The 21185-nt window shown below is 36.5% G+C and overlaps 1 protein-coding gene across 1 annotated transcript in view; it reads left to right on the top strand.

The window, feature by feature from the left end:
• Positions 1–21185, top strand: part of PER1 (period circadian clock 1) — a 40830-nt gene that overhangs the window by 1415 nt on the left and 18230 nt on the right. The window contains exons 2-11 of the mRNA XM_009880763.1: positions 815–975; positions 6227–6328; positions 7611–8085; positions 8647–8715; positions 11673–11827; positions 12345–12466; positions 14088–14289; positions 15812–15863; positions 17236–17378; positions 17715–17793. Coding sequence (XP_009879065.1) covers positions 7712–8085; positions 8647–8715; positions 11673–11827; positions 12345–12466; positions 14088–14289; positions 15812–15863; positions 17236–17378; positions 17715–17793 — 1196 coding nt within the window. The 5' untranslated portion in view covers positions 815–975; positions 6227–6328; positions 7611–7711. The remainder of the gene's footprint in view (positions 1–814; positions 976–6226; positions 6329–7610; positions 8086–8646; positions 8716–11672; positions 11828–12344; positions 12467–14087; positions 14290–15811; positions 15864–17235; positions 17379–17714; positions 17794–21185) is intronic.

Consider the following 21185-nt stretch of genomic DNA (forward strand, 5'->3'; position numbering starts at 1 on the left):
CCTGCTGAAATTCCCAGTGTCGTTCTTGGGAAACTATTTTTATTAGGAAGATTAATAGTGTTGGTGACTTTGTTAGTACAGACTTCTGAATGTAAGGAAACACCTTTTTTTTCCTCAAACACACTGTGAGGGTGAGTGAGCACTGGAACAGATTGCCCAGAGAGGCTGTGGAATCTCCATCCTTGGAGATATTCAGAAGTCATCTGGAGGTGGTCCTGGACAGCCTACTTTAGGTGACCCTGTCTGAATAGGGAGTTAGACAAGACCTCCAGAGGTCCCTTTCGACCTCAACCGTTCTGTGATTCTGTGAATTGAAATTTTGTAATTGCCTAGTAAACTCATTAATGCTCATACCATGCCTGCAGTGATGTAGATGAGTTTAAATCAGGTGTTAAAATGGTATTCTAACCAAACTTCTTAAGCACTTGGAGCTCCTGTTGCCTACATCAGGCATTTTGCTCTGTTATCTACTGGAGAGGTTGGCCGTTCAGTCTTAGTGACTGTGTCAGCCCATACAGACTGTCTACATACTATTCATGTATCAGTATGATACCATACTGATAGTGAATCGGAAGGGTTATTTTATCTAGTGTAGAAGATTCTGTTATTTTAAAACTCTGTAAGACCTTACTTTAGACCAGGACTAATTTTAAAATGCAAATTTGTATCTGATTCCTCAGCTGGATGACAGTTTCATGTTTAACCAACATTTATCTGCATAGGCATGGCATAACTGTGAGCATCTCTCTGGTATCTGTTTGAAGAGGACACTGTTGGGGGGCCCAGGTATTTCTTTTATATTTTATAGTTATAGAGGTGTCCGGATTCTGTAATGGTCAAAGCTTTCCAGTAGAAGAGGATGAGACAAGAATTAAATGCATGTGGGAGACTCTGGACCTAGGCACTTCGTGCTTTTGATGCTAACTGGGAGGGAGCTTGATAAACACTTTTACCAACTTTTCATAGAAAAAACAGGTAAGAAACGTGTAACTGTTATGATTCATGTTAGTAGAAAGATGCTTCCCCTCCCATGCACCTAGAGCTTATGCAGAAAATATATTGTTCTGTGTGTGTTTTATCTTAGAACTGTGATTTTAGTCATATGTGTATACTTATTGAGAACTATTTTTTGGGGGGTAAAACTGGGAGCAATATTATTTGAAGCCAAAATGTTTTTAGCCGAAAACCATACTTATTCTTAAGTTCGGGTTTGAGTTTCTTCACTGAGAAAACAGTCTGGTTGGAAGCATCCTTACTATGGATGCGAGGGCCCTGGCCTGGTGCTTATGCTGACCTCTTCCTATATAAACGCGGCTGTAAATTCAGGGTGGAACTGGGATGCCTCTGGGCCAAGGCTACGTCTTGATCAGCTCCTCTGTTGTCAAGTGGCAGCTGTAAGCAGTGGTTAGTTGGGATCACCTTTATAAAGATGTTACTAACTTTTATTTAAATAACAGTCCTGTGTTCAGGATACTCTTGAACTGAAAGGTGAATCCTTATCAACAAATCGTTAAATGAATGCTGTGAAATTCAGATTTTATGGAAGCACTTCTGTGATAGTCTAGATGTTGTTGATAATTTTATTGACGTAAGTAGAAAATTGCCTTACGCCTCATTCCTTGTTAAGAAAAAGAGCAAAACTTGTTTATGATGACTTTCAGTGAGATGAGGAATCTATAAAAAAAAAAAAAGCTGCTTTTTTATTTATTCAAAAAGTCCTGCAGGAAATTGTTAAGCATCTTTTGTTATTTTTTTCTTATAGTTAAGTCCAAGAATACTGCCATCTTTTTCTTTTTCTTTCCCCTAACTAGAAAGTGTCCTAGTGAAAGTATTCTGTTAATTGTTCTGTCTCTTGCCACAAAAAAGTGAAGTCCTCAACGTTATTGCTGGTGAAGTTGCACAGTTAGACAAGTCACTTCTTGGGTTATTGTTTGTTTTTCAACATTTTTTCCTAATGTTTTGCTACTACCAAGCATTTAATTATTGTCTAATTGCACAGGGAGAATGCATTCATTGTAGATGTTAATTTTCAGTTTTCTCTAAAATTGTATTATATGATTAAACCCCTGCTAGTTATTTGTCTTAAAAATGAGAAAACTTTTACCATTTTGCAAAGCAATCATCCAGAAGACGTGTGGAAACTTTTCTTGTAGATAACATCCTCAGTAAAATTGAATCCTGACCATTAGGTATGTCTCCTATTGGTGCTAGTACAGTTAAGAGCCCCCAAATATTCATGTGTCTGAAGTGTGGTCATAAACTGTGGTGTGCCTCCTGCTTCATTTGGTAATATTGCTAAGCTCACATTAGTTGCAAATTTAGGCTCAAATCTTCAGATAACTTCCTCTTACTTAGTTCTTGAATAAGGTATTTTTTGAATCTGGAATTTTAGTTTTTCATTCTTTAAATGCCAGTACTAGACATGATATTTTTTGTGTGCAAAGAAATCTGGAAAAGTTTGTTCTCTGAATGTAACAGATCCCTGCTGAAACAATTTTTGAGTTTAAATGCCATAGGTTCAAAAGAAATTTGCCTCCTTGGTGTTCTACAGTCCTTCTTAAGAGGGATTTTCAAAAGCATAAAGCCATTATTTCTTCAAGCGTTTCTCCATACATATTTTGGTGTGTTTTTCTGGGCACACTAAAGTTCAGGCTGTTTCCATTGTCCTACTGCAGGATAAAGGAACTACTGTAGCTAATGAATAACCAGAAGACTTTTTCCTGTGCATCTAACCTGGCATATTAATGCCTACATTTGTCCTTAGTGTTCAGTGCAATTATGTTGCCTTTTTCATACACTGCATCAGGATCTTGAAGAGCTCTAGTATTTGCTAGAGTGACTTTTCCAGACAGAGCAAACCTCCCAGAGTAGAATGTTTTTTGTGATCCGGTTGCCTTAAAATCAAGCTTAACTGGTGACAATTTAAGATTAAGAAGAAGTTTTTATTTACAGAGTCAAAATAGACAACCTCTCTTAAAAGTTTAGAAAGATGGAGCAGAAAATGAGGAAAAAATGGCTTAATGTACTTCTCTCAAGATCAAATGTAAAAGAGCTCTTCCTCTGTTTCTGTCTGACTGTCTGCACTTGTTTACTGAACTTGGTATGAGGTGCAATTACCTTCCTCAAACTGTGGTAATGGGGGAGAACTTCAGACTGAGAAAGCATGCTAGCTTTACCTTTTCAGTCTTGTTTGGTTGTTGATAGGAAATTTATTCAAGCATATAAGTGGGGTGAATATGTGCAATTTATTATGTCATTTTGACTGAGATTAGTTTCAACGATAATTAATCTCTCTGGGATGACTGACCCTCTGTGCTCCTAAAGTGTTTGCATGGTGCTTGTGTATGCATGCAAATGTTCCACTTAAGGTCTTCCTCTGTCTGAGAGCAAAGTCTAGCAAGATGCATCAGTTCTTACCAAAGTTACAGGCACGGAGCACGGTGTAGGGTAATTGCCAGCCTATTCTTTTTTCACAGTTATTCCAATCTTTTCTTAGAAAATATCTCCAATTTTATGGAGTATATTAACATTGCTACTTTGAGGGATCTTGGCTTTTTTATTTATTATACAAGCTCTTGTTTTAGAAACACTCCTCTTCCTTCTTTCCCCAGAACCTCTTGGAAGTCTATCACAATGTTTTTCTTGTTCCTTCCTATTTACTTTTCCTGTATTCCTTACTCTGGTGTGTGCCTCTGGCACTGAGGCTTTTGAGATTTTGAAACAGAAGAAATTTTATGCTAGACTGACTTTCAGTGACATTAGTCTTCCAGTCCTGCCTAAGAACACCATTCCGTCTCAAGGAGTTGAGCCGATTCTCTCGAAAGATACCTTTAAAAAGGTCAAGCTTGTATCTTCTCCGTTACTGGGGTACTCATTTCTGTTTGTGGCACTGTTGTCCATGGGCTCCATATTGTAGTCACTGTAATGTAGTTAGTAGGAACTGCATAGGTACTTACTGTGGGGAAAGCTGCAGAAGCTCTGGCATGTTGCTAGTTAGAGACAGAAGATAACACAACTTAAGTGTTTTCTGACACAAGTTTCTGCCAGGTATCAAGAGGAAGAAAATTCACCTGGTACCTCATATAGGCCAATACCTATTTCTTTTATGTTGGTGATTCTCTTAATTTGAAGTCATTGCTTAAAATAAAAAATAGCTTTAAACCCCCTGAAATCTTTACTGTCATTGAATTACTCAACTCTTGGTCAAGGAGGCACAGGAAACTTCTCAAAAGTTATTGGCCAGCCTATATAGATATATTTTGGGGATTATTCTCTCCTACTTAAAGAAGTACTATTGAAGTTCCCTACAAATACCTGGCAGAAGCTAGCCTAGGTGTCAGAGAAAGAAGAGAAGAGACGAGACAATAGATGTTATTTGGAGGTGGAAAAAAATCACTCATCCATGGTTTAACATCCCAGAACTTCAAACTGTAAGACTCTTCGTGCGAGCTATGGCACAATTTCATTGACTCTTAAACTTCCAAAGATTATAGAAAAGACTGGGGAAATAAGTTTCCAAGGAAAGGTTGTTCCAAAAAAAAAAGTATTTGCATACAACTATTGGGGCTGGATATACTATGGCATACGTAATACTCTTTGGCCTCAGAATTCAGGAGAAGAGATTATTTACACTTAAAGACTGAAATACAACATGTTTGCATTCAGAGTAGGAAAGATGTGGTACAATTACTGCTGTTCCCGTAAATGACACAATTTTCCTGATATGTGTGTTAATATAATATTGGGCTAAATATCTTTAGAGAATTTAGAGCTATTCTGATAGGTTCATAAGCATGAACTGCCAACAGACAGGCCCTTAGTGATTTATATGGTTTTTTTTCTTTAAGGGATTTAAGTATAGCAGCCCAAAGTTGGGGTTTTTTTGAGAGCTTTTTTCCCTACCTCTAAAGAAATCATGTAACATAGTTTACTAGCAGATAGTGGTGTTCTGGTTATGGCAGTATGTTTTTCTCTTGTATCTAAAGTTCTTTCTAAGTAACATTTTGTCAGCAAAATAGGAGGAAACCCCTACCTTGGGCACAGAATATAGTATGAGGAATGTCTGATGTCACCCTAAATTCCTACATGTCAGACCTGTCTTTTTTTTTTTTGAAAAGCTTCATTTTAATCATGATGGTGTTCATTTTTGTAATTTTGATGTGCATAAGGCACTTACTTGAAGTGGACAAAGTGCTGTAGATAATCTCCAAGGTTACTTTTAACCTTCACAGAGAAGGTAAAAAAAAGCCATCCCATTGCTAGCTGAGTAGTTTGCTGGAGTACCTTTACTCACTGAATCCTCTATAGAACTTTACAGCCTCAGTGGCCTCTGAAAAATAATAGTACAAATGACACATAAGAAATGGCTTCTTGAGAGTTGACTCAGTTATTTAACTAGACAGATGCTCTTATTTCTGCAATACTTGAAGTAGTGGTAAGAAAATTTCCTGGGTGAGAGTGGATTAACACATTTATAAAACATTCCTTACTTTTACAGTAGCAGGAGGTCTGTCTCATGTGCTGTCCGTATAGTTATTCCCAGTGCCACCTTCTATATTCACTCTCCTGAGCCCTTTGACGTTTTTGGTCACTGTCAGACAAAATGAGTCAGAGGTAGCCCTGCATTGTTAAGCACAGGCCATGATACTGCTGATAGCATAGGTACCACTAACCAGTCAGGCTCATTCGGAGCATGTGTGGCCAAAGTGGACTATATACAGGGACAGGACTTCATTAAAATGTCTAGCTAAGTAAGGCATGTGAAAGTGTGAGCTCTGTCTATCAGAGATGAACTGTCAGATCTAGTTAATCATTGGCCACCAGAGTATATGCGATTGTGAAGTAATACTAGAGTTTCATCTGTAAGTAAATATTCTTTTATTGCATGTTCTGGTTATGTAATTTTTAAGATAGAAGTGGCTTAGTTGGTCCAGAAAAAACTGTTAGAGGTACTAAAGTATAATTTACTGCCTGTATGCTACTGTTCAATACAACAACATAACAGGATGTCTATTTAGTCCGGATTAGAGTACCTGAAGTGAATACATGCAGAAGTAAAATGTCGGTATATTTTACTCTACCCAAAGGAGGTTTTCTATTATTACCTATAACAAAGTACTAGTGAATAACCTTGTAAAGAAAAAAAATGATTTATTTATTTGTATGCCATTACTGATAGCTTAAATGAATGTCCTTAAACTATGCTTCCTTTTTCAAATGAAAACAGGTATCTTGCATATTACTTTGGCCAAACGAGGAGACGAGTAGTGTTTTCTTCTGAAAAACTCAAAATAAACGTAAAATGTCTGGAAAAACAGCAATTAGGAGGGTAAGAAAATAGTTTCAATGGTGTATATTTTTGGGGGGAGGGAAGTTGAAACATAGTGTATTTTAAATGAATATGAAGTTAATGTTTTCTGTTGCAGGCTTTCTAAAAAAAAAATAAAATATATTTATTTGCTTTTAAAAGGAAGCTGCTGTGGTTAATATTAGCAAAACTTACTTGCAGATTTTTTCATTGACTTTGTTATTCCAGTCAGAAGTTTATTAGTCAACAGTTGTAATCTGGAGTATTTTAAAGAAACAAAGAGGAAGGAACAAACATGTCTCTGTTTTAAAAATAAATGTTTTTTTTTTCCCAGATGATGAATGACATTGTTCAGAGAATCTTAGTTCATGGTTTTGTTGTATTATTGTCTCTGTGGGTTGCTGAAATAGATGAGGAAATGAGTCAGATTAAATATCTATATTTTATTCATAAAGTTGAACTGTTCTTAATTCACTTCCATATACACTCTGATTTTGAGCCTGGTGCATTAGAATCTGCTTTAAAAGCAGGGAATTTTTTGTTTTGTTTTAAGCTTACTTTTCTAAACAATGCAATTCTTGGGTTTTGGGGGGTTTTTTTGTTTTTTTGTTTTTTTTTCCCCTGAATTAGTGGTAATCGTTAGATAAAATTCTTCTCAGGCTTATTTGTGTCTTAGAATTTTTATTGTTGATAAATAGGTGGGTTTGTGTACTTAGTTTCCCTGTTCCTACTGTATGTTCAGTCTACCTGCATACATACAAAGACAGACATGAAAAATTGGTGAAAATGGCAGAACTGATCTTAAAATAAAAAAAAATGCTATGTATTAAAAAAACTCAAAACAAAACAAAAAGCCCAACAAAAAACAAACACAAAACCCCAAACAACCTCCAAACCAAATAAGGAATCCTCTGATGTCTGAATAGAATCTTTTTGTTTATCAAGGTTAACTGGAAGCCAGGGAAATGGTTTCACTGAAAACGGTAATAGCTACTGTCCATATCCAGGCAGTAAAATTGTCAACTATTAAGAATAGAAATCAAGTGAATATTTAAATTTTTAAGGAGTTTTTCGTGTTTATTACACCTGCTCTTTTTTGTGGGGGTTTTACTAAAAAATAATACCTTTTCCATAATAAAACATTGTTAGGTTTGCAGTTACATTTAAGTTAAACTTTTCACTGTTCAAATGCTGAATATATTAACCATGAATATCACTTAATTTCTTCAGTCAGTAAGAATTCCAATTTGTCAGCAAAGGCAAACAAGAAAATAATTGGTTTTTTCCTTCCCTTCTTCCTCAGATTTATGGGTCTGTACTTCCAAACAGAATTTGTACTGAGAGAAAATTCTGAATATGGCTTGATTTGCGCTCGATTTTGGCAGTGTTTCTAATGAGTATCCCATGGACTCTATCAAGTTCAAGGGGTTCTACTCTAGCACTGAGGAGCAGAACCCTGAGCTGCAGCCCGGTATCAGTGAAAGCATTTCTTCGTCGTTCTCTTTAGAAGAGCAACAGAAAATGAGTGATTATTCTGGACTTGCAAATAACCATAGCCAGATGATTGCTGAAGATTCAGAAATTCAGACAAAGCCTGAACACTCTCGTGAAGTTCTTCAGGAAGATATTGAAATGAGCAGTGGATCCAGTGGAAATGACTTCAGTGGAAATGATACAAATGAGAACTACTCGAGTGGGCATGATTCTCATGGCCATGAATCTGATGAAAATGGGAAAGATTCAGCAATGCTTATGGAATCGTCAGACTGTCATAAAAGGTAGTAGCTAATATTAAATAAATTTCACTTTTATTTTTGTCACTATAGGCTTTTTTCATTTGAATCCAGTTTCATAACATCTCTGGTATGAAGCGTATCTTCAGATTGAAGCTGAGTGTTCTAGTTAACTTGTGATCTCCTATGATGTAAATTGTGTAATATAATTCATAAAGGTCTCTAGGGTTCCATGGGGCCAGCTTAATTTGAATCTTTCTTCTCATCATTGTGTGTTAATTTGCCTTATGATTTCTTGTAAACTAGCTTCTATAATTGTATATCAAAAAGTGTCAGTCTGTTCTTATGTGTAAGGATACAACTGTGCTATTTTAATCTTTTAAATAATAGCTTAGTGTACAGAACAAAGTTACAGTAAGAGCTGTCTTCTTAGACAAATGTGCAACAGCTACAGTTTCCATTTACTATACCATGCAGAAACTTTTAAAGTTGGGGTTTTTTTTCTAGATAGCCAGTCACTAATAGGAAAATGTAAAGATAAAATGAACTAAAAGTTAATTTTTAGGCTTACTGATATTAATCTCTTTCTATCTTTCCTTATTCTAGTTCAAGCTCAAATGCGTTTAGTCTGATGATTGCGAACTCTGAACACAACCAGTCTAGCAGTGGATGCAGGTAAATCAATGTGCACATTTTTTCAGTAATCTGTATGTATGTAATGCTGAATGGGGAAAACTAAATAGCATTGTGTTTTGGTTTTGTTTTGGCTAAACCTGGAGGAATACGCAAGAAATCCTATCTTTGATTCTCCTGTTTATAATTGGTCACACATCCTATTAACCACACAGTTGAATTAAGAGCTTTTTGTTGCTGTTTCATCAAGTTGTGCATAACCTTTCAAGTCATCTTACTTTGATTTGGTAGCTTAACTCTGTAATTTTATTTTTGTGGTTCACTTTGAATATTGCTTCATCTCTAGTCGTTTTTTGAAGCTTTTCTTTAAATTTTCTGCTCTTCAGAACTTAGTGTAAAGCCATTGCCTGAGGACAACTTAGTAGTGTTTTAACATCAGAATTCACCCATTGAATTGGATGTGTTCTGATGTCCAGCAGTCATATCGTCTGCCTCTCCTGTGTTCCATTCGCCAGGATTCAAGCCTCAAGTCTATAAGGATAAACCAACATGAGCTGCAGGAATCCCTCTGTATGAACTCTGCTTCTGACACTGATAGCCTTGAGAAACCTGGTGGCATTGAAGGCTCAAATCTGGACACTTCAGAGAGCCCTACTGTACTTGTTGGGTTTTTTTAAGTCAGCTTCTCATCAGGAGACCAAAATCTGATCCTGAGTAGATGCAGGATATCTAGCTATAGCATACTGGTGTTAAGACCCCTGTCTACATGTACCTACCTGATAGTGTTTCTACCTGATGCAGTTATTAGAGAAGTGGTAAATTACCCCTTTGCACCTTTTGGTGCTTGATGAACTTATTTTCTGTGTCTCCCTTGCAGGCACCTGGAGATCTTGTTCCATGCTGTATTTTCAATTTGAAATTGTGTTCTGGAGTTCGTGTTGCTTAGAATGAAAGACAGAGTGAATCAAAGGCATTTCTTAATCTTTTTTTCCCATTGATTCCATTTACTTCACTGCAAGATTTTTGGAGGGTTACTTATTACAGTTTTCCTAACACCTCTTTATTTTAAATTTTGCTAATTACTCTCTCCTCAGAAATAAATAGGAATCCAGATGCTACAGTGTTTTCCTTTAGCTGTCAAGCAGAGTGCTAGTGTGTTACAGAGCGGAATCTGATCATCTTTTGGGAATGGGAGACTGAGGGTATCTAGAGAATTATCTTTAGATAGAAGACTAAAATAGAAAGATAAGATACAGGTTTAGCGCCTATCTTTATAGAACTTGTTTATTCTGTCTTCTGCAAGTCACACCTTCCCTGCAGTTGGCTACTGTGCCTTATGCTACTGAACTTTGGAAAAACATTTTTGAGTTGTATTGGGTTTCCAAGGAGGTCCATCTTCTATATTTGCTGCTGCTGTAGGCTAATTTGGAAAGGTTTCTTTTCTTGCAAAGTCTGACTGCTCTCATGAAGCATACTCAGAGACGACAAAACCAGCAGTATACTCTGTTATTTCATAGTCCTTTCCCTCTCTCTTCTTCCTACTGCCAGCGTGGAGGGTTCTTCTATTAACAAAGCCCTGTTTGATTGTGTCAGTCCAAACTGTCAAGCTACATTGTAGATGTGATTTTAATATACAGCATGAACATAATGTTTCCCAAGGGAGTACTATACTCTTTTGTCTTATGCCTTGCCATTATTTCTCAGTACAAAATGACCGCTGATGAAGTGAATGCTATGTTTCTCATAGTACGTTGCGATGTAAGCAAGAACAATGTGTATTCTCTAGTATGAGCCAGCTTTGTCACTTTCCAAACATTTTTGGTGAAATACACCCAAAGCCTGTCAGATGACTAATCTACCCGAACAACTTCTCAAACTTCCCAGAAAAATGTTCAGAAATCCTCTTGAAAATTACCTGGAAGCTGAAGCCACTTTGAGCCCTTCAGACAGGGCAGTGCGTTTGCCAAGACTATTGTTTCTACAGTGGTTCTTAGGGTAACTTCTTAGAGATTATCAGCCATGACAGTCAGGTGGTAAGAGAAGACCTTCCTTTTGATGGGAAAGAATTTATTTTGAGGAAGGTTTAAGAAAAGCTCTAGAATTCCCTTGATTGTTGTGACTGATTAGCTTTTAAAATCTACTCCAATGAGAAAGACAAGGTGATTTTTTCATTTTAACTGCTTCCTACCCACCTGCCACCAATCTTTGTCATCTACCTCCTCCCTTCCCTTACCTTCTTTTCCTTTTTGATTTTGTCAGCACGTCTTAATAATGGGGAGAAATATCAGGAACTGTGAAGCAAGGCAATAACTTTCTGACGTTGGCACTGATAATCTCTGTAGTTTGACCTTCTACACTGAGACAGCACTTCTGAATGTGCACCTAAGAAATGTGAATGCAATTTCTGTCTCCATCCTCCTCTGATTCTTTACCCTACCTATTTAGTCAAGTTTCCTTATCTTATTTAATGTATTGCCATGCTTAACTGGGATACGTTTTCCAAGGATTTCCGTTTGTTTTGTTAACTTGATGCTCTCCCACTGCCATTCCCTTTTCAGGGACCTTTCTTATGAGAACCTGCTCGAACAGGAGGTGAAGACTTGAATGGACCTCCTGCTTCTCTCCTTTGAAGTCCATGAACATTTCTATGAGTTTGAATTTGAAAGGAACTAAGGAAAATACCACTAAAAAGGGAGGAGGGAGACTGTGGCCAAAAAAATATGTCTGTGGTGCTTGGGTATATGTACTGTTGTATATACAGAGTACATTTTAAAATAAGGTTTCAGGTGGTGGTAAATATTTCATTTTAAATGATTCTAGCTAATTTAAGAATTATTGTAAGTTCTCAATGCTGGAACTAAGTATTGGAAAAATTAATGCAACTAGCTGTACAAATTTAGGTACGTGGTGAGTGTCAGAGTATATTTGGGCTTCTATGAAGATGGTGTGTCACTTCAAGCCATTCAAGTGACGTTTTATTTTTGTCTTTAATCCTACAGTAGTGAGCAGTCCACTAAAGCCAAAACACAAAAGGAATTGCTGAAAACATTACAAGAGCTGAAAGCTCACCTTCCTTCTGAAAAGAGAATTAAAGGCAAATCTAGTGTCCTAACGACGTTGAAATATGCCCTTAAAAGCATTAAACAAGTTAAAGGTAATAAAGTATGATACTGCCTAGATAATGCCAACCTGGATAAAATTAAACATTTAAAGTAGGAATTCAAATGTGGTTGTCTGTGTAAAGCTAAGTTTATTATGTTTGAAAACATCTCTAAAGAGATGTTTTTGTGGTGTTCCCATTTATTGGCTCTGTTAACTTGTGTTCCTTTGGGAGTTAAAGCAGCTTTCTAGGTGCTTGATATTTTGCTGATATTTGTTGAGTTAAAAAAATAATTTGAAAACAATTTACAATGTCATACTATTTGAGCTGTCAAACACACCAAAGTATATGATCACACACATGTGGCTATATTAAGGTGGGTAAATTTATTTGGGTTACTGATGAGGAAGCTCTATCGAGGAAAAACTAATTTGGAGTAGTACCTCGATTTCCCAACTGCCCCTTCTGTGCTTACACCAAAAAAAGCATTGTCCATTTATGGCTTCCAGGCTGGATGTTTATTGATGAGATTTTTAATTCTTAATATAAGTTGTTTAATATTCTCATGTAGCCAATGAGGAGTATTACCAATTGTTGATGATTAATGAATCCCAACCTGCTGGACTCAATGTGTCATCTTACACGGTGGAAGAAGTGGAGACTATAACTTCAGAGTACATTACGAAAAATGCGGTGAGTATGGTGACCCAAGGCTACAGTGTGTATTGAAAATGTTTTCTAGAACTGGAATTCTCAAGCATGCCTTCTTTTTGGAAGGTAAGAGTTGGTAGCTAGGCCAATAAACTGAAGAAAGTGGCTTTTGCCTTCCAGGGGATGTTGAGTAGAAACTCTGAGCCTTCATAGATTTTGCCAATGGAACCTTGATCTAAGCTTTTTTCTGTCAGTTAGGTGGGAAATAAGTAGTCTAAACTCCTTGGTCCTCTGAATTGTACTTTATGCGTAGAGATGATGGTGTGACATATCTCAACATCTGTGTTATATAATGCACTGTGAGGGGTCATTAGTTTTCATTTTACAACACCTGCTAAAGTTGGAGAGTAACTCTTTCCAAATTTTAGTCAAGGCAGACCTGTGAATTGTTGCAGTTTATCCTTATCAGTAGGGGTTATTTGATGTTTCACTTATCCGTTGTGTGTGACTGAAAAGTGATGAAAGGGTTGGAATCCCGATTTGTTGTGTTCTCTTCTGTGGTATTTGTCTAGTCACTGCAACTGGTGTAGGCTTATTGTGTGATCCAGTGATACTATGTCTTCTCATCTTCTCATAAGAACAGCTATGACAATCAGCGTAGTTTTTAGCAGTAAAATGACAGTCTGAACGATTAATAAATTTTTTAATTTATTTTCCACATTACTAGCGTTTTAGGGATATATTATGGAGTCTGCGAAAAATAATTGCATCTAAACTTATTAGACTACCTTCTTTTTTTTCCTGAAGTCTCTGCCTGAATGTATGAAGTTTGAAATCAATAAAATAGTGGCATGATGGGGGATGTTCCCCTACTTGAAGTAGATGGGTTTTGATGTAGCTATGAGTAGCAAAGGTTGCCCATAAGGTAAAATAAATAGGAAGTCTAGAGTACAACTGAGAATTTCAGCCAAATACCATAAACATTGTTCAATTGATCTGAAGCATCTGAGTTTGTGAAACTGGTGTTGTGACGACAACTCTTAAGTTTGTGTATAGTGTTAGTGGATAGAGCACTAAAGGTTATGACGCAGGAAACTCTTCTGTGTAAAGAAGAAAAACAATGTGAAACGATACAAGTGGATTGTGTGTATGGTTGTATGGGACTTTTTTTTTTCCACTTGTTTACTCATATTTTTTTTTTTTACCAAGTGGTTTAGAGCACTTTTTTTCACTTTGCAGTGGACAGACAAGCTAACATAAACAGCCTTTAACAAAAGAGTTGAATTTCATGAATGTAAAATATGCCTGTAACAAGCACAAGAAAATTGTGCAGTTTTATAGCTGGAAGCTCTTTAATTTCTAATTTGTAAAGTCATTCTGCATCATAAAATTTTAGGCAATGATATTTAAGGCTTGTAACCCAGTAAGATGCCCAGTAAGTATTGTTACTGCATAGTTCAAAAAGTGTACTGTGTCTACTTCATGCGCAGATTAATTTTATTTTATTTTATTGCTCCCTAAACAGATGCAGTTAAACACAATTTCCTTAATTTTTATTTGAAACTTATTAATGCTTTTATATCTTAGATGCTTTTCTAAGAAATACATACCAGATTGAATAATGTTTTAAACTGTCCGGATAATTTGAGATTTTTGTTTTTAGGATATGTTTGCTGTAGCTGTTTCTCTGATTACTGGGAAAATTTTGTACATCTCTGATCAAGCTGCCTCTATTCTCCGCTGCAAGAGGGGTTATTTTAAAAATGCCAAATTTGTGGAGTTCTTGGCACCTCAGGATGTCAGTGTGTTCTATACTTCTACTACCCCATACAGATTACCATCATGGAATATTTGCAATAGAGCAGGTGAGTGGTCTCAACAACATATTTTCCTCTGACCTTTCAGTCATGCAAACGCAAATACTTGAACTGATTTCAATATCCTTCTCCATCACTTTTTGAGGATATAACACAGATGCATTATTAGAACATCTCTGAACAATCCTAGATGTATAACACACTTTTATAAATCAGCAAGTCTTATCTGTTGGCTAAAACTCTTCTGAATGTCATTGTTTATTGGTTCTTGTGACCCTTTCATCCAAATGATGAATGAAAACAAGGTAGGTATTCATGCTGAATAGTGAGTTTGCTTTCCATTTTTACTAGCAATCAAATGACCACAGTTTTTCTTAAAAATTTCTTTTCTTCAAATATAAGGAGGATAATATTCTACCTCCTTCCTTTTAAAATTTGAATACTGGACACCTTGATTACAGTGTAGAAAAATGTACTTCAGCTACAATCACTGTGCATTCACTAAGTATAATCGTATCTTTTAGCCTTAGAAAAATGATGTTAGGTGTGCTAATAGTGAAGGGTCAGAGGTCTTAGGGCACTTGATATTTGTTTGTGGGAGGATTGTTTTACTAGTGTAGCTACAGCTGTTAGGAATTGAGGAACAGCTGCCAACTACTTTAACCAAACACTTGAAATTCAAGGTCTGGTCTAAATGTTTGAAATTCCAATTCATTTTATCCCAAGTCTATTAAGTTAAGTCAGAGTGTGAACGATATTTAATCTGAAAAAACAATTAGCAATGAATACGTACTAAGTAATGCATACATAAAGCAGGTCGGAAGGGACCTTGTGAGATCTCTAGTTCAATCTCTGGCTCAAAACAGGGTGAATGGTGAATTCTGACCATGTGATCCTAATTACAGATATTATTCAGTTATGCTTTTTTTTTCGTGAAACATTTTCTGTAGTTTTATGTTTGTGTTAGCTTCAAATTTCAAAAACGCAGTAAGTGGAACTATGCACACTATTGCATCAGCTGCCATAGAATAAAATATCTAAAAGTATTGTGCACTAAGGCCTTCAAAAGACCAGAGCTTGCCTTGAAAATTAGTCTGTGGCTACTCTGCAAAAGGATGGGAAACAGGCTTAAAAGGTGAGAGGAAGCCGTCATGAAAAATACTTTTTTGTGAGGGGGTGGGAATTTCATGATCTAGCTGTCCTAGTGTTTTTCTAGGAAAGAGATAAAATCTTGGGGTCCCAGATAATCAAACATTTTTGGTCAATGTTATGAAGTACATTGGAAAAGCTCATGAGAGTAAACAGCTCCAAAGTGGAGAACTGTTTACATATGTTTTTGGCAAAAGGCTTAATAAGCAAGCAGCTGTGATTCACATGCCAGCCTCAGAATGAGTGGTATTCAGATTTAGTTGCTTATGAAGTACATTGTTTAGCAAATGCATATGGAGACTTCAGGGAACATAAACTTTTTAAATAATTCAGCCTTTACTACTCAAGGAAAAGTCTTGTTTTAAATATTGTAATCTCATAGTAATTTGTAACTTGTTATAAATATGTTTAATATTTCTAGAGTCTTCCACCCAGGATTGCATGGAAGAAAAATCTTTTTTCTGTCGTATCAGGTAAGACAACAATATTGTAAAGCATTGTGTTATATTATGAAACCATGCATTATGGAAGTATTTGACTTTTATAAGAACCATATTGTTTGTAAGTTTCGTACTTTTCCATAATGTGAACGTAAGGCAAAACATATGCATGTCCTCTAGTTGATTCATTCCTAGAAGCTACAGAGAACTGCAAAGTGATTTCAGGAAGTTGCATCTTAGAAGTTAATCAGTGTGAATATAGACCTTTGCACCATAAAGGAAGCTGATATGGTATCTCCTACTGCTATGGAAAGTCTTCAGTTCATGTTAATTGAACTGTTCTGCTCAGCACCTGCTACAGAGTCTCTTTCATTCTGGAAGACAAATGTCTAGTCTTAAATTTATTTCAAGTGTCCCATAGAGAAAGATGCATGAGGGTAACTTGACTTGTCTCTTTTGCAGTTACTATTGGTTCCTTTGGTTTTGCTTTTCTTCCTTCTTTTTCTACCCCCACTCCCTTTAGTTACTTTTATTTAGGAAATGCTGGCAACTTATTCAGTGGTCTTTCTTGTGCAATTTGATTTCTTGCTGCTTAGTGCATCTCTGGTAGCATTTCCGAAAACAAAAATTGTGGATCGTATTACTTTATTACTTCTGGAGTAAATAAGTGCTGATCATTAAGGTTAGGAGTAAACTAAATAAATTAGAAACTATGCATCGCTCCAGAGCACTGGATTGGATGTACTGCAAAAGTCCTGCTGGTGGTGTTGTAGACTTTTTTTGTCCGACTAACATTGGTTCCAAAAGCTTTAGTTTTGCAAAGCTGTGCTGTTAGAAACTTATTACAACTGATTTTATTTTTCTGGTCACTGTGTAAATAGTTGTTATTTTCATTACTATGCTTTGGATTCTTACTAAGTAAACAACTGTTCTTATAGGTAAGAATTTCAGAGTCTTCATTCTTTTTAAATCGGGATAAAAATTGAGTAAAGGAAGGTCTTTACGTTAACTGAGGGGAATATAGTAGTCTTCATAAAATACAACTATAAATTCATCTCTCTGAAGGGTATAATGTTACAGATCAAGATTATTGGATCAACAAAATAACTTAATCTATCATATGAGGTGGGTTTTTCTTTTTCTATCAAATCTCCATTTAAAGCAATTGTGGATCTTCTAAATTCAGGCAGTAGAGAGGACGACTTTTTATTGCAGTTGGTATGCAAAGGATGCCATCAAAACTAGCTTGCAAGAAAAAAGTAAATTCAGAAAGTTAAGTTCTTGGGTGCTATTTTAGGAGGTGTCATGCAGTCCTTGTGTCATGAGGAAATTACAATAGATAAATTAGAACTTTGTTTAGCATAAGATGAATCTGTTGAAATAATTAACTCTGTTTAATTATTAGTGCGGGAAAGGAGCGTGAAAGTGAGATTTGCTATCACCCGTTTCGGATGACTCCTTACCTTATCAAAGTGCAAGATCCAGAAATAGCAGAGGACCAACTTTGCTGTGTGTTGCTGGCAGAAAAAGTACATTCTGGTTATGAAGGTAATCCTCTGAATGCACAAAGACTCATTTGGTTTCCTGAAAGTAAGAACTGGTCTATGTTTTGCTACAGGAATTTCCATTTTGGGGTAGCACAACAGAATTTCAGCCTAAGCAAGCCAACTATATGAGTTACTGTCAGTGATCTCAAGCTTTATTAAAGTGAAAGATAGCCGATTCTGTTCTCTGCCCTTGCTGAGAGGCTGTGAGCTAGCAAGCTGCTTTCCGATATGCTCTTAGACAGACTTTCAGACTTGAATTAGTATTTAATAGAAACGTGTAGCTTGAAATATGTATGCAAGAAAACCCACTTGTTAATCTGTTTTTATTTTCTCTCAGCACCCAGAATTCCTCCTGACAAAAGAATTTTTACAACTACGCACACACCAACCTGTTTGTTTCAGGATGTAGATGAAAGGTAACTTACAAAAAATATTCTTTTTCAATTTACTGATAGCAAGCTATCCAGTATCTTTACCAGTATTTTTAGGATTTAATTAAGATCTCTGTGTGGGGTTAAAAAATTATGTGACTACTGAAGAGAGTGTAACCCAAGAAAAGTATATCCCCCAATTTTCACTAAGCATGAAAACACGTTACACTGGGGTATTGAAGTAGAAGACCATTTTCCTGTTAACAACTTGTTCTTCCCTTTTCCTTCCATCTGAGGCAGACCTGGACATAAATTCAATGAATGAAACCCACCGTCCGGAAAATTCCTGTGCTAAGATTCATTACCTGTATGAGATTTTTAGGTGGTTTGCTTTTTAAGTTTGATCCAATTAATAATAAACAATATGCTGCTGTCACTTTGTGCTAGCCCAGATACAACTAGAGGTGTGTCTTTTAAATGCAATGTTAGATGTTTAAAAAAAAAAGAAAAAATATTCGGTGTTCTTAGTTCAAACTACAGTCTTCATAGTTCTTGCTGCTGCTGTTTGTTCACAAAAACTGCTCAAATTCTACTGGCTGAAGACTTCACATTGCTTTGGCAATCATGGAGGCTGATTAGAGTAAGTGTTCACATTTCAGAGTAGGGCCAAATATGCTGCTTGTGATCTTAAGGCATACACAGAGGCTCGGGAGCTAAGGTGTAAACCAAACTTTCCTGCAGTCTTCCGGATTTTGCCTGGGGCCTTTCAAAGGATGTTTAGGTGATGGAAACATGAGTTCTATGAAAAGAACAGAAGATGCTCCTTCAGAGTTAGGAGTGTACTTGGCTGAGGAGGCGGCAATAATCTCAACAAGTTTTTAAGGACAGGGATGCACTATGGAATATTGTAGTGTTTTGAAGACTTAACTTGACAAGAGAGCTCACTTGTTCCTGAGTTGAAAACTGGGTGCCTTTTCCCTTTCTTTCTCTTGCTCTTCCCTTGTTTTATTTGATATTTTCTTCATGATGGTTTCTGATATGCTATATGTGAGATCGTATATTGATTTTTTTTTTTTTTTTTCTCCTTACTAAGTTGGCTGCAACATTAGCATCTGACTTCTGAGATTGTTCCCTCCTCTTGTTTTTAAGCATTCTAAGAATGCTAAAATTTTCTTTGTAGGTCTAGATGGGGAGAATGTCTGCAGACAGAGTAGCAGTATAATGGACAACTTTGGATTTCTGTGGTATCTTTTGGGTGGGAATCCTCTTGTTTCTGAAGAAATATGCTTCTGTTGGCAAAATCTTTAACTGCAGCAGAAGAGAGAAGGATTGGGGGAAAGGAGGTTATTGGAAAGTTTGGCTAAGCTGGAGTCAATAAGGTAAAAAAAAATTACTGTTTGGCTTTAGGGGCAGTTTATCTTCAGAGGGGTCAGGCACATCAGTATTTCTGCAGCACGCATGTCTTTTATTAGATGAGAATTGGAAAAGGTAGCTATTGGAGATTACTATAGAAAACAATGGCTAATCAGTGAGTATAAATTTGGACTTCAAGGTACAGCTGTTTTTGGCTAACTTGTGCAGACACTGTGGCTAGTGTGAAGAGTTCCTGCAGGAACTCCTGCAGGAGTTTCTGCCTTCAGAGAAGGGAGAGCAGTAAAAGACAGCCTCTGTCGTTGGTTTTAGTGGCCAGCCCAGCCCAAGCCACGACATGCTGACAAACTGTTTTTCCACGGTATCATTTATACAGTCTCTCTAAACAGCTTAATTTGACAAAAGAGCTACTTAGTCCTGCGTAGTTCTGTCCTCTTCATGGATTTTTCTCTCTCCCTCATTCACACACATGCTCCAAGCCAACTGCAACTTTACAGGGTGGGTTTATCTTTTCAGATAGGCTAATGGCACAATGTAAAGCTTCCCTTCCTCCATGTCCCCCCAGCTCTTTTATTTCCAGTAGTCACTTAACAGAAGTGGCAAGACTACTGAGTGGAGAGCTTTGCCCTTACTCTTGGCCTTGGGTGAAGTTACTATGGTAAATCCCTTCTCTATGGCTACAATGGAAGATTCTTTCCTGTTAGTCTGGTGTTACCACTTATTCTCAAAGACCATTTTTGAACACTCACAGTGAAGGTTGATTACATCTTGGTCTGGTATTAGGACTTTATTTCATTTATTTCTGTTCTTGCAATACGTATGGTTGATTTTGCTTTTAATTATTTAACTCCCAAGAGCACTGGCAGCCAGATAAATATTTACCAAGATATGCATATGCAGTTTATTACTCTTAAGCTCTCCAGAGTTAGGTGGAATGCACAAAACAATAGATTCTTAGAGAAAGCGGAGTCTAATTTAAAAATATACAACTGAACAGCTGGTGTCGAGTGAGAATTATTCATAATGTAATGCTGAAACTGTTGCTTGACTTGCATAAAATAAAGTTAATTCTGTAATCAGTATGTGTTCGTGGGTTAGAAAAATGCTTATTTATCCTAACTCTGCAAGTGGATAGCTGGAGAGAATAAGTAAAAATAAAGTAAAAATAAATATTTTCCTGAAATTAAATGGATCATTTCTGTATATATTTGTCTTTGAAATGTATTTGATACTTGATGTGTATAATGGGTATAAGGAGTTCTATATAGTTTACAATGGAGTGATCTTAGTAAATGAATTTAAAGCAGTTTCCTATTTAACTTGCGATAAGAATATAAAGAGACATCTTATTCATGTTGTTTAAATGTCATTCTATAAAACACAAACTAAACTTGCTGCCTCTCATCAGCCATTTTTATACCATATGTGCATTTGCATTCATAAAATGAGTTAAACTTAAACTCTGAATTATTTTGAGTTATTAATTATAAGGAAGCATAATGATACTGAGGTACTGCATCTAGTAGATAGTAAACAAAGTATTCTCAAATCCAGCATGATACTATCACAGAAATGCTGGCTGGAAGGGGCTGCTGGAGGTCTCAGTCCAGCCTTTTGCTTGAGATGAAACTGTTCCCCAGTTCTAGGTTAGGTCAGCTGTGACCTTGTCTCAATAATGCCTGAAAACCTCCAAGGACAGAGATTACACAATCAGTATGGGAAACTCTTCCTGTGTTGCACTACTTACTTTTTAAACAAACTTACCATAACATCTAGCATAAGCTTTCCAGACTGCAATCTGGGGCTATTGCCCACGACTTTATTGTCTAGCACCATCAAGAAAATTTAACTCCATCTTTGTAACTCCTCTTTCCAGTAGTCACAGGAAGCTCTTGGATCATTCCTTAGACACCTCTTCCTCAGAACAGGCGAGCCCAGCTCAATCTCTGCTCATTGGTCTTATATTCTTGATCCGTGACTCTTCAAGGGATCTTCATTTCAATATAAAAATGCATAGGGTTGTGTTGGGTTTTGGTTGGGGTGTGTGTGTGGTTTTTTTTTTTTTT

Source organism: Charadrius vociferus, unplaced genomic scaffold (genome assembly GCF_000708025.1).
Source record: "Charadrius vociferus isolate BGI_N301 unplaced genomic scaffold, ASM70802v2 scaffold643, whole genome shotgun sequence".
NCBI classification, from domain to species: Eukaryota; Metazoa; Chordata; class Aves; order Charadriiformes; family Charadriidae; genus Charadrius; species Charadrius vociferus.